This window comes from Thamnophis sirtalis, unplaced genomic scaffold (assembly GCF_051295495.1).
Source record: "Thamnophis sirtalis isolate CommonGarterSnake01/CBP01778 unplaced genomic scaffold, rThaSir2_p1.2 scaffold_12, whole genome shotgun sequence".
NCBI lineage: Eukaryota > Metazoa > Chordata > Lepidosauria > Squamata > Natricidae > Thamnophis > Thamnophis sirtalis.
Genome location: NW_028261392.1, coordinates 14,095,699 through 14,109,541, shown reverse-complemented (window position 1 = coordinate 14,109,541; position 13,843 = coordinate 14,095,699). Strand labels below are relative to the sequence as shown.

The 13,843-nt window shown below is 44.2% G+C and overlaps 1 protein-coding gene across 1 annotated transcript in view; it reads left to right on the top strand.

Moving 5' to 3' along the window:
- The window catches only part of OBI1 (ORC ubiquitin ligase 1), a 35,303-nt gene extending 22,779 nt beyond the window's left edge, over nucleotides 1-12,524 (top strand). Inside the window, exons 5-6 of the mRNA XM_087726318.1 lie at nucleotides 4,630-4,718; nucleotides 10,013-12,524. Of these exons, the coding sequence (XP_087582444.1) occupies nucleotides 4,630-4,718; nucleotides 10,013-11,567 (1,644 nt within the window). The 3' untranslated portion in view covers nucleotides 11,568-12,524. The remainder of the gene's footprint in view (nucleotides 1-4,629; nucleotides 4,719-10,012) is intronic.
- The last annotated feature ends 1,319 nt before the right edge of the window (nucleotides 12,525-13,843 follow it).

Here is a 13,843-nt window from a genome sequence, read left to right as displayed (position 1 = left end):
AACCCTAAACCTAACCCTAACCCTTAACCTAACCCTAAACCTAACCCTTACCTTTATGTGAATCGGCTTGCTTTAAAAGTGCTTTTTAAAATCTCTGCGGTCGTATTTGTCGCGCTGCTGATGACGTCAGGTACGCGCTTTAATCAGGCGCGCTTTAGTGGTCCGCGGTTTTGTCGTGTCACGGATTTTTCGCCCTCCTGAGGCTTCAGGGAAACCACCTGAAGCCTCCGGAGAGCAAAAAATGGCCAAATATCGAGGCCAAAAATCAGCTGGCCAGCGTGCACATGTGCACTGGAGCTGACAGGGCAATGCCTCGCATGCCCTCAGAAATGCTCTGCATGCCACCTGCGGCATACGTGCCACAGGTTTGCCATCACGGGCCTATACCATTCCAGACACGTGGCTGTCCCAGTCACTTCTTGAAAGCCTCCAGTGATGGAGCACCCACAACCTCTGAAGACAAGCCTGTGCACATGTCCTTGAGAGCCGGGAGAAGGAAGAGATGCTGCAGGCCAGGCGTCAAAAAGATAAGAAGCAGCCCAGCCTTCAAAAGGAATGAGGGTGTGGCAGGCCTCTTACAAAGAACCCTTCCTAGTTTCTTCAGCTGTGAAAGCAAGGAGGCGAAATATACTCCGACTTGCAAAATTCTGCTGCTGTAAAGGTAGCATTGGATATGATTATTCTACACTATCATGCTCATATCTATAAAACTCAGTGCCTCTGTGAAAGGCAAGGATGATTGTGGTGCAATCAGAACATTGCGTGTGTTGAAGTTGTTTTAACGCAAACCAAAGATGCCCTTTAAAAAACAAGTTTACATCATATTCTTATGCATGCCAGTGCTGTGTGTGAGGTAATTTAAGGTGGTTCTGACAAGCGTCGTCAGCATCTTCATATCTGGTCACATGGGTGGCAAGCCACTCCCATCCGGTCACATGGGCGACAAGCCACTCCCACAAAGGAGGCCACACCCACAGAGTAGGTTCGAACAATTTTTGAAACCCACCACTGCAATGCATGCTTGCACTTAACCAAATAAGAAGGCATTGCCCCAAATATCTTTTTAAAACAAATTGCAAGCTTTCAGCTTTAAACCTGAGCTATAGGTGAAAGTCCTACCTGTGAAGCATTATATTTGTTCTTGTGTCATTCCACCTTGCCTGGGTTTCCTATGTACCATTTAAGAATTAAACTGTCCCCATTTTGGTAATCAGGGCCAAGGCAGAAACAAAATTGATTTAATGGAGGTGACTTCGAATTCAATGGATTTAATTAGGATTATCTTCATTTACCACAACCTGGCTGATTTGGAAAAAGCTAAACGGGGAGTCAGGAATTTGGGATAGTGAAATTCAGGCATGAGAATGGGAAGACAAAAAGCAGGAAGGAAGACATGTTGACAAGAACCAGAGGGGGCCAAACCGGAATAAGCCAGCAAGCCACTCCCATCCAGTCACATGGGTGACAAGCCACTCCCACAAAGGAGGCCACACCCACAGAGTAGGTTTGAACAATTTTTGAAACCCACCACTGATTGGTACTCAGTGGTTGGTGCTTCTTGTCTGCATCACCTTGAAGGGCTTATAGTACAGTACAGAAAACAAGCAAAATAAAGATTCAGTAATGGTCAGTTGACCTTACGTCCTTTGACGACAGTCAAAGATCCTATTAAATGAAGAACACTCTTGCAGAGCGATGTACTTTTTCGTGCTTTTATTGTAAGATCAAGCGGAAATGCTCCTAATGGCCCATAAATAGGACCAGGCACCTCTTTGCTATACACTTCTCCTCCATCCACAGAATTACGGGGCCTCCCTCAGGATCAGGTTAACTGATGCCCTGCAGCTAATTGGGAGTTTCATCTCCTATCGGGTAATAGTTCTCTAAGCCCACTGTTAGGAGATTGCATGACCATTTCGCTCCATGATATCTCAAGGGTGTGAATTACCGGGCCTCTAACTTCTGGCAGCCTTCCTTAATCATGGCAGAGAAGTTTCGCAGATATCAAGCTCCAGCAATAATTGGAAAATACCATTGCACATTTAAACATGAAAATTCTGAGAACATTGGACGATGCTACCTAGATTCCTGTTGGCGTCACAGGGGGATTTCATACATTGCAAAGATTTCTCACCGCAGGTGCAGAATTTATCTGTTCCCCTGTATGATACTTAGTTTATTCGAAGAAAGTTACAATACCAAACACCAAAATATTTTTTTAAAAAAAAAATATTGCTTAAAAGAGGAAAAAGACACAACAAACATCACATTAAAAAGAAAAAGAGTCTTTAAAAAAATACTTAACACACAGACACATAATGTCTTCCCTGATTGAATGCTGATTGATAAAATACAGCAATGTTAGTTCCCCACTCCTTGGGGAGCAGGCCAAAAGAATTTTAAACTATTAAATCTCTTTAGAGATTGTTGGCCTGTCATCTGTCTACTACAGTGGTTCCCAAACTTGGCAACTTTAAGACTTGTGGACTTCAACTCCCAGAATTCTCCAGCCAGCAGAGCTGGGAGTTGAAGTCCACAAGTCTTAAAGTTGCCAAGTTTGGGAACTACTGGTCTACTATATTAATCGCAACGTAGGAATAATAGCAATTACTCTATAAAGTAATTGAAATGTTAATTTTTGTCTGAAATGGTATAGGGCCCTGATGGCGAACCTATGGCAGGCATGCCCCTGGTGGCACATGGAGCCATATCTGAGGGCATGCAAGGGGTTGCCCTATGTCAGCTCCAGCGCACATGTGTGTGCTGGCCAGCTGATTTTTGGCCTTCTGGAGGGCATGGGGAGGCTGCTTTTGCCCTCCTCAGGCTTCAGCAAAGCCTCAGGAAAGTGAAAAACAGGCCCAGTGGGCCCACTGGAAGTTCAAAAACGAGCTTCCGTTGGGCCGTTTTCGCCCTCCTCAGGCTTCAGGAGGCTTTCCATGAAACCTGGGGAGGGCAAAAAACGGGCCTACCGTAGGTCAGGAAACATGCTATTTCCTGCCTCCAGAGGGCCCGGGGGGAGGGGGAGGCCGTTTTCACCCTCCCCAGGCTCTAAGAAAGCCATGCGCGTATTCGCGGGGGAGCAGCAGGGGGATTGCGCATGCATGCTCAGGTGGGCAGAATGTGGGGGGGTTAATTACGGGTGTGGGCATGCACGATAGCACAGGCACACACTTTTGCCACCTGAGGGGATAAAAGGTTCGCCATCCCTGGTATAGGGTCTCCTGCTTGAACAGGGGATTGGACTAGAAGACCTCCACGTTCCCTTCCCACTCTGTTGTTTTCTTATATTCTGTATACCTGTCGCAAATGCCTGAAGGTTTATTTCCTCGTCAACAACCTGAAGGAAAACGTCAGAATCACTGGCCTGTTTTGTCTACTGGCCCTTTTTTTGCCAATCCAGGAGCTGCTAATTGCATTAGGCCGTTTTCCTTTTTCAATATCGATGAACAGATTTCCTTTCAAGGATTCCGATAATCTATCGTGTATCTGGCTGACGACCTCTTGTTTTGCAAATGTCATCTCACTGGCTCAGAGACGGAGGCCCTCCCGGCCTTTCTGGGGCTAACCTGTAATTTGTGTGATTCCATTTACTGAAACAGGGCCCTGGTGTCCTAGTGATTTAAAAGGGACACTTTAGGGTTTAAAAAAACCTGCCCTAAAGCCTTTCATTTTGTTGGAGAGAGGGAGGGGAAAGGAGGGAATTGAGGGAGGGAGGGAAACAAGGGAGAGAGGGAGGGAGGACGGAAGAAAGGAAGGGGAGGGAAGTGAGGGAACCGAAGCAAGGGAGAGAGGGAGGAATGAAGGAAGGATGGAAGGAAGGAAGGGGAGAGAAGCAAAGGAAATGAGGGAGGAAGGGGAGAGAAACGAGAGAGGGAAGGAGGAAGGGTGGAAGGAAGGAAGGGGAAGGAAGCGAGGGAGGAGTGGGAAGCAAGGGAGAGAGGGAGGAACGAAGGAAGGGTGGAAGGAAGGGAAGCGAGGGAGGAAGGGATGAAGGGGAGGGGAGTTCATTCCAAAGGGCCGGAGCTGCTACAGAGAAGGCCCTCCCCCGGGTGGTAGCCAGATGGCATTGGCCATCCGGGAAGGAAGGAGAGGCAGAAAAGGGAGAGAGAGAGAGAAAGAGAGAGAGAGAGAGGTGCATTGTAGATGTGTATACCTGTCTCTTTAAAAAGAAAGCCTATGCCACTGAGTAATCTTTGTCCGCTCGGAAGAACATAAGAACATACGGTAGACGTGGTTCAACATTCATTTTGCTGATACCTGCACACCGCCATGTCAATCCATTTAAAGAATTTTGTCAGGGAGTGGAGGCAGGAAACATTGAATTGCCATTAGTATATCTCTTTTAATGATCGTCAGGTTGAACTAACACAGCTCTTGTTTATTTCCCTGGATAGCAGCCTCGCGGCGTATTTTGGAATTATGAATTAAAAATGTCTGTTCTCTTGCCAGTTTCCGCCTGCCCGTCTCCCAGGGTAGTTTTTAAGTGGTGTCTCTGTTGGATGGGGGGGATCTTTCTAGGATCTCGGCCGTGGCTGTTGTTACCTTTTCGTCCCCTCCTTCTTAAAATCGGGCCTGGTTGGAAGAGATGCGAGTCTTGTTGACGTTGTTAATAATTTTACTTCCACGTAGGTGAATAAGAAACTGAGGCTTGAAAACGGTAGCCTTGCCAGGGAGAACTTGCAGCTCAAGGCTGAGGTTGGAAGCAGGTCGCCCCAGAGGTATGTAAATATTTTAAAACCCTTCCATGCATTTTTCATGGGGCTGGGCTTTAACTCTTAATGGGCGAAAACCGGGAAGGTGCAATGAGGCGAGGGAGCTAAAAGGAATGTCTAGGCAATGTCTCCTCTTTGCGGTTTGTAGGCTGCTTACAAGGGTCGCCCCAGGTTGGTTTCAAACGCATATATTCAAACGCATATATATATATGCGTTTGAATATATGTATATATATTCAAACGCATATACATGTATATATATGTATATATATGTATATATATGTATATATATGTATATATATATATATATATATATATATATATATACAGAGCTCGACTCCTTATCAGCCAGGCCAGGGTGAAAGGTATATATTTAAAGTCACAATCCCTGGTATGCTCCAATATATATATATATATATTGGAGCATACCAGGGATTGTGACTTTAAATATATACCTTTCACCCTGGCCTGGCTGATAAGGAGTCGAGCTCTGTAGCTCAATGGTTAACACATCTGCCTGAGAGGCAATAGAGCACAGGTTCGATTCCCAGCAAGGGTATGGCTAGCTGATGAGAGCTATACTATACTAGTCTCCCTTTATTTATTTATCAGCATAAATATAACATGTGTGTGTGTGTATATATATATGTGTGTGTGTGTGTGTGTGTGTGTGTGTGTGTGTGTGTTATATTTATGCTGATAAATAAATAAAGGGAGACTAGTATAGCTCTATTTCAAGCTATTTAGCTCTCATCAGCTAGCCATACCCATGCTTGGAATCGAACCACCAACTCTGCCTAAGAGGCAATAAGAGCACAGGTTCGATTCCAAGCATGGGTATGGCTAGCTGATGAGAGCTAAATAGCTTGAAATAGATCTATACTAGTCTCCCTTTATTTATTTATCAGCATAAATATAACAAATGTAACAAAAAGGCAACAGTAAAAAAATATTGGGTTTCTGTCTGGATGGTCTCTTGTGACGAGCCGAAGGACAGAGAGTGGAAGTGTGACCTTCCTCCCATATTTGGGCATACCAGGGGTTGTGACTTTAAATATATATATATGAAACATGACTGTTTGATCACTAACTTCCCCTTCCCGATTGCTCTGTGTACTTCTGTCCTCTCAGTACATATATGGCTGCATGTCTGTCCATACACACACACACTTGCATGCACACTTCCAAATTATGCAACTTTGGGAAGACATGGCTTTATTTATTTATTTTTAGTTAAAGGCCATGTTTAGGAACTAAACTAGAGCCATGGTGGAGTGGTTAGAGTGTAGTACTGCAGTTTACTTCTGCTGACTGCTGGCTACCTCCAATTGGGCAGTTCAAATCTCACCAGGCTAAAAGTTGACTCAGTCTTCCATCCTTCCGAGATGGGTAAAATGAGGACCCAAATCGTTGGGGGGAAAATAGGCTGACTCTGTAAACCGCTTAGAGAGGGTTGTAAAACACTGTAAAGCGGTATATACATATATGTGTCTATACACACAGACACATGTACATACACACACACAAACACACACACATGTAGTTCTCGGATTACAACTTCAGTTGAACCCCAAAATTATGTTGCTAAGTGAAACATTTGGGTTTTTTTTAAAATAGTTTTTATTAAACATTTTGACCTTTAAAAACAGAAAAAAAGCAACAAATACAGAAAAAAAAGACAAACATAACAATATAACATAGTTTTACAACCTTCTGTATCGGCATACATGCTTAGCTTTTGTAGTTCTCTATTCCACATTGCCTTCCTATCGGTTTTAGCATCTGTAGTAGTGTAATAACAGTTGTACTAAAAATTGTAATAATATTGATTTGTTCGTATCACCATTATATTTACATTATGGTCAATACTTTAAGTTTGGTACTTAAATACTTTTAAGTTTCACTTTCAGTGAAACATTTGTGAAGTGGGTTTTTGCCCCATTTTAAGACTGCCACAGTTGTTAAGTGAGTCGCTGCAGTTAGTAAACTGTAAACTGTTAGTTGTAAAGTTAGTAACTGGTTTGTTAAGGGAATCTGGCTTCCTCTTGGACTTGGCTTGCTGGAAGGTTGCAAAAGGTGATCTCATGGTCCTTGTGTACTGCAACTGTCGTAAATACAAGACAATTGCCAAGCATCTGGATTTTGACCACGGGGATGCTGCATTAGCTGTAAATGTGAAAAATAGTCATAATTCACTTTTTTTCAGTGATGTTGTAACTTTGAATGGCCCATGGATTCCCTCCGGTTCATGGCATGCCGGAAACTGAGCTACACAGATAAGTGAAGCCATGGGATGCAGGTAGACAAACTAAACAAACTGTTGTAACTCAAGGACTACATGATTGTGTGCGCGTGTGTGTAGGGAGAGGGAGAGAGAGAGAGATAAATGTAGAGATAGAGAGATAGAGAAATAGATGATAGAGAGAGAGAGAGAGATGAAAGGCGAAGGAATGCAAGGAATTTTAACAGTGTCAGCCCTGCAGTGATTGAACCAGAGCTATTCATCAGAGCAACATATAATTGTTCCAAATGAATCCTCCTTTTTTTAAAAAAAGAAAGAAAGAAGTGGGGGGGGGAGCCAAGCCCTTCTAAAGGATGGTGACAATTACTGAATTTCATATTGGCATTTTTATATTTGACAAGGTGACATTGCGGATGAAATGTATATTGTAAAAGGCGGCTGGGCTGTAAGAATGATTGAATGTAAATATTTCAAGATGTGGACCGCTGTTCAAATGTTATCATAAATCTCTGCCATTGTTTTAGGGGATAATTCTTCATGCATATTTGAGTTGAAAGGATAGGGCCAATCCCTAGAAGAGTAATCTGCTTGGTTATTGCCTTTGGACTGCTAATGGTTTCGTTTTCTTTTCATTTTTTTTTTTTTTTTTTGGAAGAAAAGTATTCTCTGCTCTCCCTTTTATAATACTGTTCTGAGTTAGGCTTCCCCCAGCAGCACGAAGCCAAGTCCTCGTCCCGATAAAGCCCTTTTATTTAATTTACAGTGAATTCCTCTCCCCCAAAGTCTTTCCTCTCCCACAGTCTTTCAAGATAGTTCACAATTACCGACCTTTATCAGTCCTGGAGAATGGCCAGGCCGATATCTTTCAGACGCCGCAATACTTGGCAAGAATGCAGGAATGAATTAATTGTCTCCTGCAAACACCCCCCCACACCTTTCGCTCCTCTTTTATTCCCTGTGGGAGGGGCCATTCACCGTCCATCTGTGACCTTACCCCCAAGTCAACCCTTGTTCCTTAGCTGTTCCCTTTGTCTGGCAACTCTGCGCATGTGCACACTGGGAACAGGCTCTATCTGTTCGTCTGCCTCACTGATGTCTGACTCCAAAGGCAGCTGATAATTGTCACATGGTCCTGACCCCATCTCTGCCTCCGATGCAGAGCCTTCCCCAGACTCCAGAAATGCCTCATGTTCCTCCCCAACCTCCTCACTGTCCAAATCTGGCGGGCCACAACAGATACCAAGCTGAGATGATGGATGGTTGGATGGATGGATATGGAAAGATTTCAATACAGATGTATGCCTCTTAATTTGCACAGGAAAATGATTGGCTACCTATCTGTTACTAACCCTCTTGTTCCCTTATTTCCAAATCAACTGAATCTACAATAATACAATACAATTCAATAGCAGAGTTGGAAGAGACCTTGGAGGTCTTCTAGTCCAACCCCCTACTTAGGCAGGAAACCCTATACCGTTTCAGACAAATGGTTATCCAACATCTTCTTAAAGACTTCCAGTGTTGGGGTATTCACAACTTCTGGAGGCAACTTCTGTTCCACTGGTTAATTGTTCTAACTGTCAGGAAATTTCTCCTCAGTTCTAAGTTGCTTCTCTCCTTCATCAGTTTCCACCCATTGCTTCTTGTCCTACCCTCAGGTGCCTTGGAGAATAGTTTGACTCCCTCTTCTTTGTGGCAAACACTGAGATATTGGAACCCTACTATCATGTCTCCCCTAGTCTTTCTTCTCATTAAACACGGCTCTCTGTGATTTATGCTGGGTTCAGAATTAAACACAGGCAGTCCTCCGCTTACGACCACAAGTGAGCCCAAAATATATGCTGCTAAGTGAGAAATTGGTTGAGTTTTGCCCCATTTTACAACTTCTCTTGCCACTTTTCTTAAGTGAATCACTGCAGTTGTTCAATTAGTAGCCTGGTTGGTAAGTGCAACAGGCTTCCCCGTTGACTTTGCTGGTTGCAAAGTTGCCAAAGGGGGGTCACGTGACCCCTGGGAAGCTGCAACCGTCATAAATATGAGTCAGTTGTTAAGCCTCCGCATGCAAGTCAACTGACCACGGCGGTGCTGCCAAAATCGTAAGTGTGAAAAAATGGTCCGAAGTCACTTTCATTGTAACTTCAAACAGTCAATAAGTAAACGGTTGCAAGCCGAAGAGCATCTGTAGCGTGTTCTCTAGTTTATCTACCCCAGCTTCCCCACAACCTTTCGGGCACCAGGGACCGGTTTCATGGAGAGAGGTTTTTCCGCAGACCGAAAGGGGTGTGGCTTCGCGTGCTACTTGCATCCCATGGATGGGGGGGCTTCGCTTATGTGTGTAGCTCTATTCTATTCTATTTCTATTCTATTTATTAAATTTATAGGCCGTCCAATCCCAAAGGACTCCGGGCAGCTTACAGAAATAAAATTTTAAGAGAAAGGTTAAAAAAACAAACAGAAGAAAGCAGATTAAAAGAAACACATCATGCACCCAGTCTAATCAGGTCTGGACCTCGGTCAAGAGGTCAACAACCCCAGGCCTGCCGGAATAGCCAGGTTTTGATAGCTTTTTGGAAGGCCATGAGAGTGGGTAGGGTCCGGATCTCGGGGGGTAGTTCGTTCCATAGGGTCGAAGCGGCAACAGAGAAGGCCCTCCTCCAAGGCTCCGCCAGCCGACATTCTCCACCTGGAGAAGGCCCACCCTGTACGATCTTATCGGTCGTAGGGAGGTGTGCGGCAGAAGACGGTCTCGTAGATATCCGGGTCCTAGGCCATGTAGGGCTTTAAAGGTAATAACCAGCACCTTGAATCGTGCTCGGAGACCAATAAGGAGCCGGTGCAGCTCGCGGAGGATAGGTGTAGTGTGGGTGTACCTTGGCATGAACCGGAGGCAATCCATGGACCAGGCATTGGGGATCTCTGATCTACCCCATTCTTTCGACGCTACCGCTAGCAGATTGCATTGACAATAGTACATCATGTCCATGTTGCTTCCTTCCTGTAATTTTTGCTGGATTTTGTTTCTGCTTATTCATTTGTTTGTTTGCTTGCTTGTTTACAGGCTGGGAAGGTTCACCGTGGCAGCCCTTCAGACCAGGCTGGAGCAATGTGAGCAGGAAACAAACCGCCTTAAGAAAGCCTTGGAGAGAAGCGACGCCTACGTAGAAGACCTCGAGTCCCAGATCGCACAGATGAAGCGAGAGTGGGACCAGAGGAAACCCCCAAGCCCGGAAAATGTAACTGCTGCCTCCATGGAGGATAAAGACTGCGAAAGCCCCCCTAGCAAGGCTGTCGAGAGCCCCCAAGAACCCATAGACCCGACCTGCTTATGCGCTAGTCATACCCCTGTTGATCTCGATGAGCCAGCAGGACTTTTAGGGAGCAGCAATGATGTCTGCTTAAATTCAGCTAGCCAGGCTTGTTCGGATGATCCAGTCACCCCAGAGCCTGCCGGAAGAGATGTTTTCCGAAGCTCTCAAGAGGGTCTTTTGGACGTTGGCAGCTCTGACATGGATACCTGTTCAGAGCCAGCTTGGGATAAAATTGAGGACTGTGCGCCCTATAAAGAAGAACTCTATGATCTTCCAGATCCGTGCACTCCGTTGTCTCTGAGTTGCTTGCAGTTAAACACACCCAACAATAAGGACGACCCGGCTGTGAAAGAGGAGAGCCAGAGCGAGCCATCCGGCTTCCTAAGGAAATTGGAATTTGAGGATTTCGGAGAGGCCTCTGACGACTGCAACAAAGATTCCCCGGAGCACAGCGTAAGCAGTTGTGAGAGCAGCGAACCTAAGGAAGGCTGTTTCTCTTCGGACAAACCAGACTTTTGGAACAGGTGCCAGCCACGTTACGGTGAGAACTTGGACTTTGAAGGCTCGGAGCCCAATACGGCCACCAGCGACTCGGCCGAGTCTTTACCGAAATCGAGCGAAAAGAGCCACAATACGGGAGTGCTGAAAAAACTGCACTCCATCCGCTCTTCGGAAATGAATCGCACCAGGACGTCTAGTGAGGCGTCCATGGACGCGGCTTACCTCGATAAGATCTCCGAACTGGATTCCATGATGTCCGAGTCGGACAACAGCAAGAGCCCCTATTACACCTCCAGATCCTCTTCTGACTTGGATAATTCCTGCAAGACGACCCAGGGCCCCGACCACTTAAACGAAAATGGGAAGAACGAAAAGGAACGGAAAGAGCCGCGTTCTCTGAAGAGCCCTCTCAGCAGGGATCATTCCGAAGAGGGCAACGAGTGGAAATTTGCGACTTTTTCCATTCTTTCCCCATCGTCGCTAGACACCACGGAGCCTTTCCCGCTCTTTGCAAGCCGGACTTCTGAAACGAGCGAAGGGAAGCCTCAGAGCTTCTTATTCCAGAGAGAGCTTTCCCCGAGCTTTCTCTTCAGCAGCTCTCAAGGACCTTTTGACGAGAATAAACTCGGCTCCTCTTTATTTAAGGTGGCTCCTGAGCTGCAAAACCTCCATAACCAACTCCAGTCTCCTTGGTCGTCATCGTTCGTCCCCGACAGAAAAGCCAAAAGCATCCATTCGTCGGCGAAAAGGAAAATTCAAAGCAGCCTATCCAGTGCGAGCCCGTCAAAAACCACCAAGAACTGATTTGTTATGTCTTCTTTTTTGTTTTTTTGTTGGGGTTTTTTTTTAAAAGCAAATATATATATATATAGTGCCCAGTGTGGGAAAATGTTCACATTCTCACTCTCCACCTTATCTCTCTACAGGATATTCTTCGCCCAGGCCTCCTTTGATCTCAGTCTGTCCATTAGTTGAGACGCTGAGTGATGGAGCTTGAATATTCTCTCTCTGTGTCTCGAGTGTAATGAGCTATTCGTTGAGAGAAGCTCTTCAGAACGTGCATCACTTGATGTCCTTCAAGTTTTGATATCTTGGGTTATTTTTTAAAGTTTAGGTTGTACGAAGTCCACTTGCTCTTTATATGTCCAGTTACTGAGTGTGACAGACCTTTGAAATGGTTCAGCATTGACGCCAGTCTTTCTATAGGGTAAAGCACCTCTGGAAAGATGTGTAGCTGCTTTCTTTAGAAAACATTGATGGCAATTATTACCTAGTCTGGTTTTTTTGTAGAACCCAGCTCTGAGAATAAAAAAAAAAACCACGTTTGCCTGTTCCTTAGCTGCATGAGTCGGTCTATCTCTGTGCTGAATTATAGCTTTTAATGTGTAGCTCTTAACATTTTTTTTTTCTTTGACAAGTCTTTAGTTTGGGGAAATGTCAGTTTGCTTCAGATGGAAAATCCAGAGGTGTTTTTTTTCCCTTTTTTTTTAAAGAGAATTTGATTAAACACTGCTTTTAATTCTCTCCCCTCTCCTCTTCACCCCACCCCTACCATTCCCCCCCCTCCCCCCGGTGCTCCATTGTTGTACAAGAATATGTGATTTGTGTCTTGTGTAGTTCATCAAAAAAATGGGTTGGTATGCTAATGGGTTGTTTACCGAATGTGCATTTTACATGAATACTGTACTGTTTTACATTAATACTGCATGATTTTTCTATGTGGAGTGAATAATAAAAAAAAAAAAGTCACGAGCACCGTAACCATTTGATGTGGCTTCGAGTATTCAATTAACGCAGTAAGGATTGTGAACTTGTATAATTAGAAATCCTTTCTGAATTTTCATTAGTTTGTTTCCTGATAGGAGCATGTACACTTTTTGTTAAAGTAGGATAGTACAAGTATAGTGCATAGAGCTGTGTATTAACTTGACATTCTGGATATATGTCAATATGTATTGTCTATAATTTCAAACATCAAATGGATCAGAATCTGGATGGGACCAGCCCAGATTTGGATCATTATCAGGAAATTCCACCATCAGTCATCCGATAAACACAAATAGCTGTATCCTTTTTGCCAGAGTGTGCACAGTGTAGCTATGTGAGACAACCCAGGAGCAAATACAGTAAACAGAGGTTTGTATTCGAATAGTGGTTTTCTACAAAGAATATATACATACACGTACTTTAATCAGACTTCAAAACAAACAGCAATCAGCAATTACAACACGGAAGCAGAGAGAGAGAGAGAGAGAGAGAGATACACCCCAAAAGGGCCTCTTATTATTGCAGGCTCTTGGTGATATCAATCCCAAAACCTTGCTGACTCATTCCCAGCATGACATCATTGTAGCAGCTGGTCAGCTCTTAAATCATTACCCTGACATTTTTTTAAAAAATCAATAGACTAGGACAAAATTTGCAGACAAAGTAAGACTGGGTTAATCCAAATAGGTGCTGGGAATTTTGAGCTACTCTACAAAATCTTGGATATCCTGCGCCTGCAGTTCAGGATTTACAATTGTAGCAACTTCTCCTCGATGCCAGATTTACGAGAAATTGAGAGACCTTTTGACAAAGAGATTAGAGCTTTGGGAAGAAGAAGAATGCCCTTCTGAATGTGATAGAATTGTTGCCAAATATATAGTACATTAGTGCTCTAAAATCAAAAATATGTTTTTTAATGGCAAATCGATTTCTTGGTGTAAATATTCCTCAGATTTAAATTCTTCCTCGGATACAAAAATTAAAACATTGGAAATGACATCATGTTGTCCCATAAAATTATGGGTCTTTTTTTAATTGGCAAATCTGGAAAACATTAAAGTTGCATAGATTGAGTTAGACCAATAGCACATAAATATGCTCCCAAGCATGTCAAACCGAGAATGAGCAGAGTTATATAGAATGCATCCTTGCAGAATAAATACGATGTTATCTGCTGACACCAGAAGGACATACCTTGCTGGAGGTGCTCAGAAGTGGCAAATCATCTCTTAAACTGACGGGCTCTGTGCATGCACACACTGGGAACAGACTCCAGCTGTTGTTCTGCCCCACTGATATCTGACTCTGAAGGC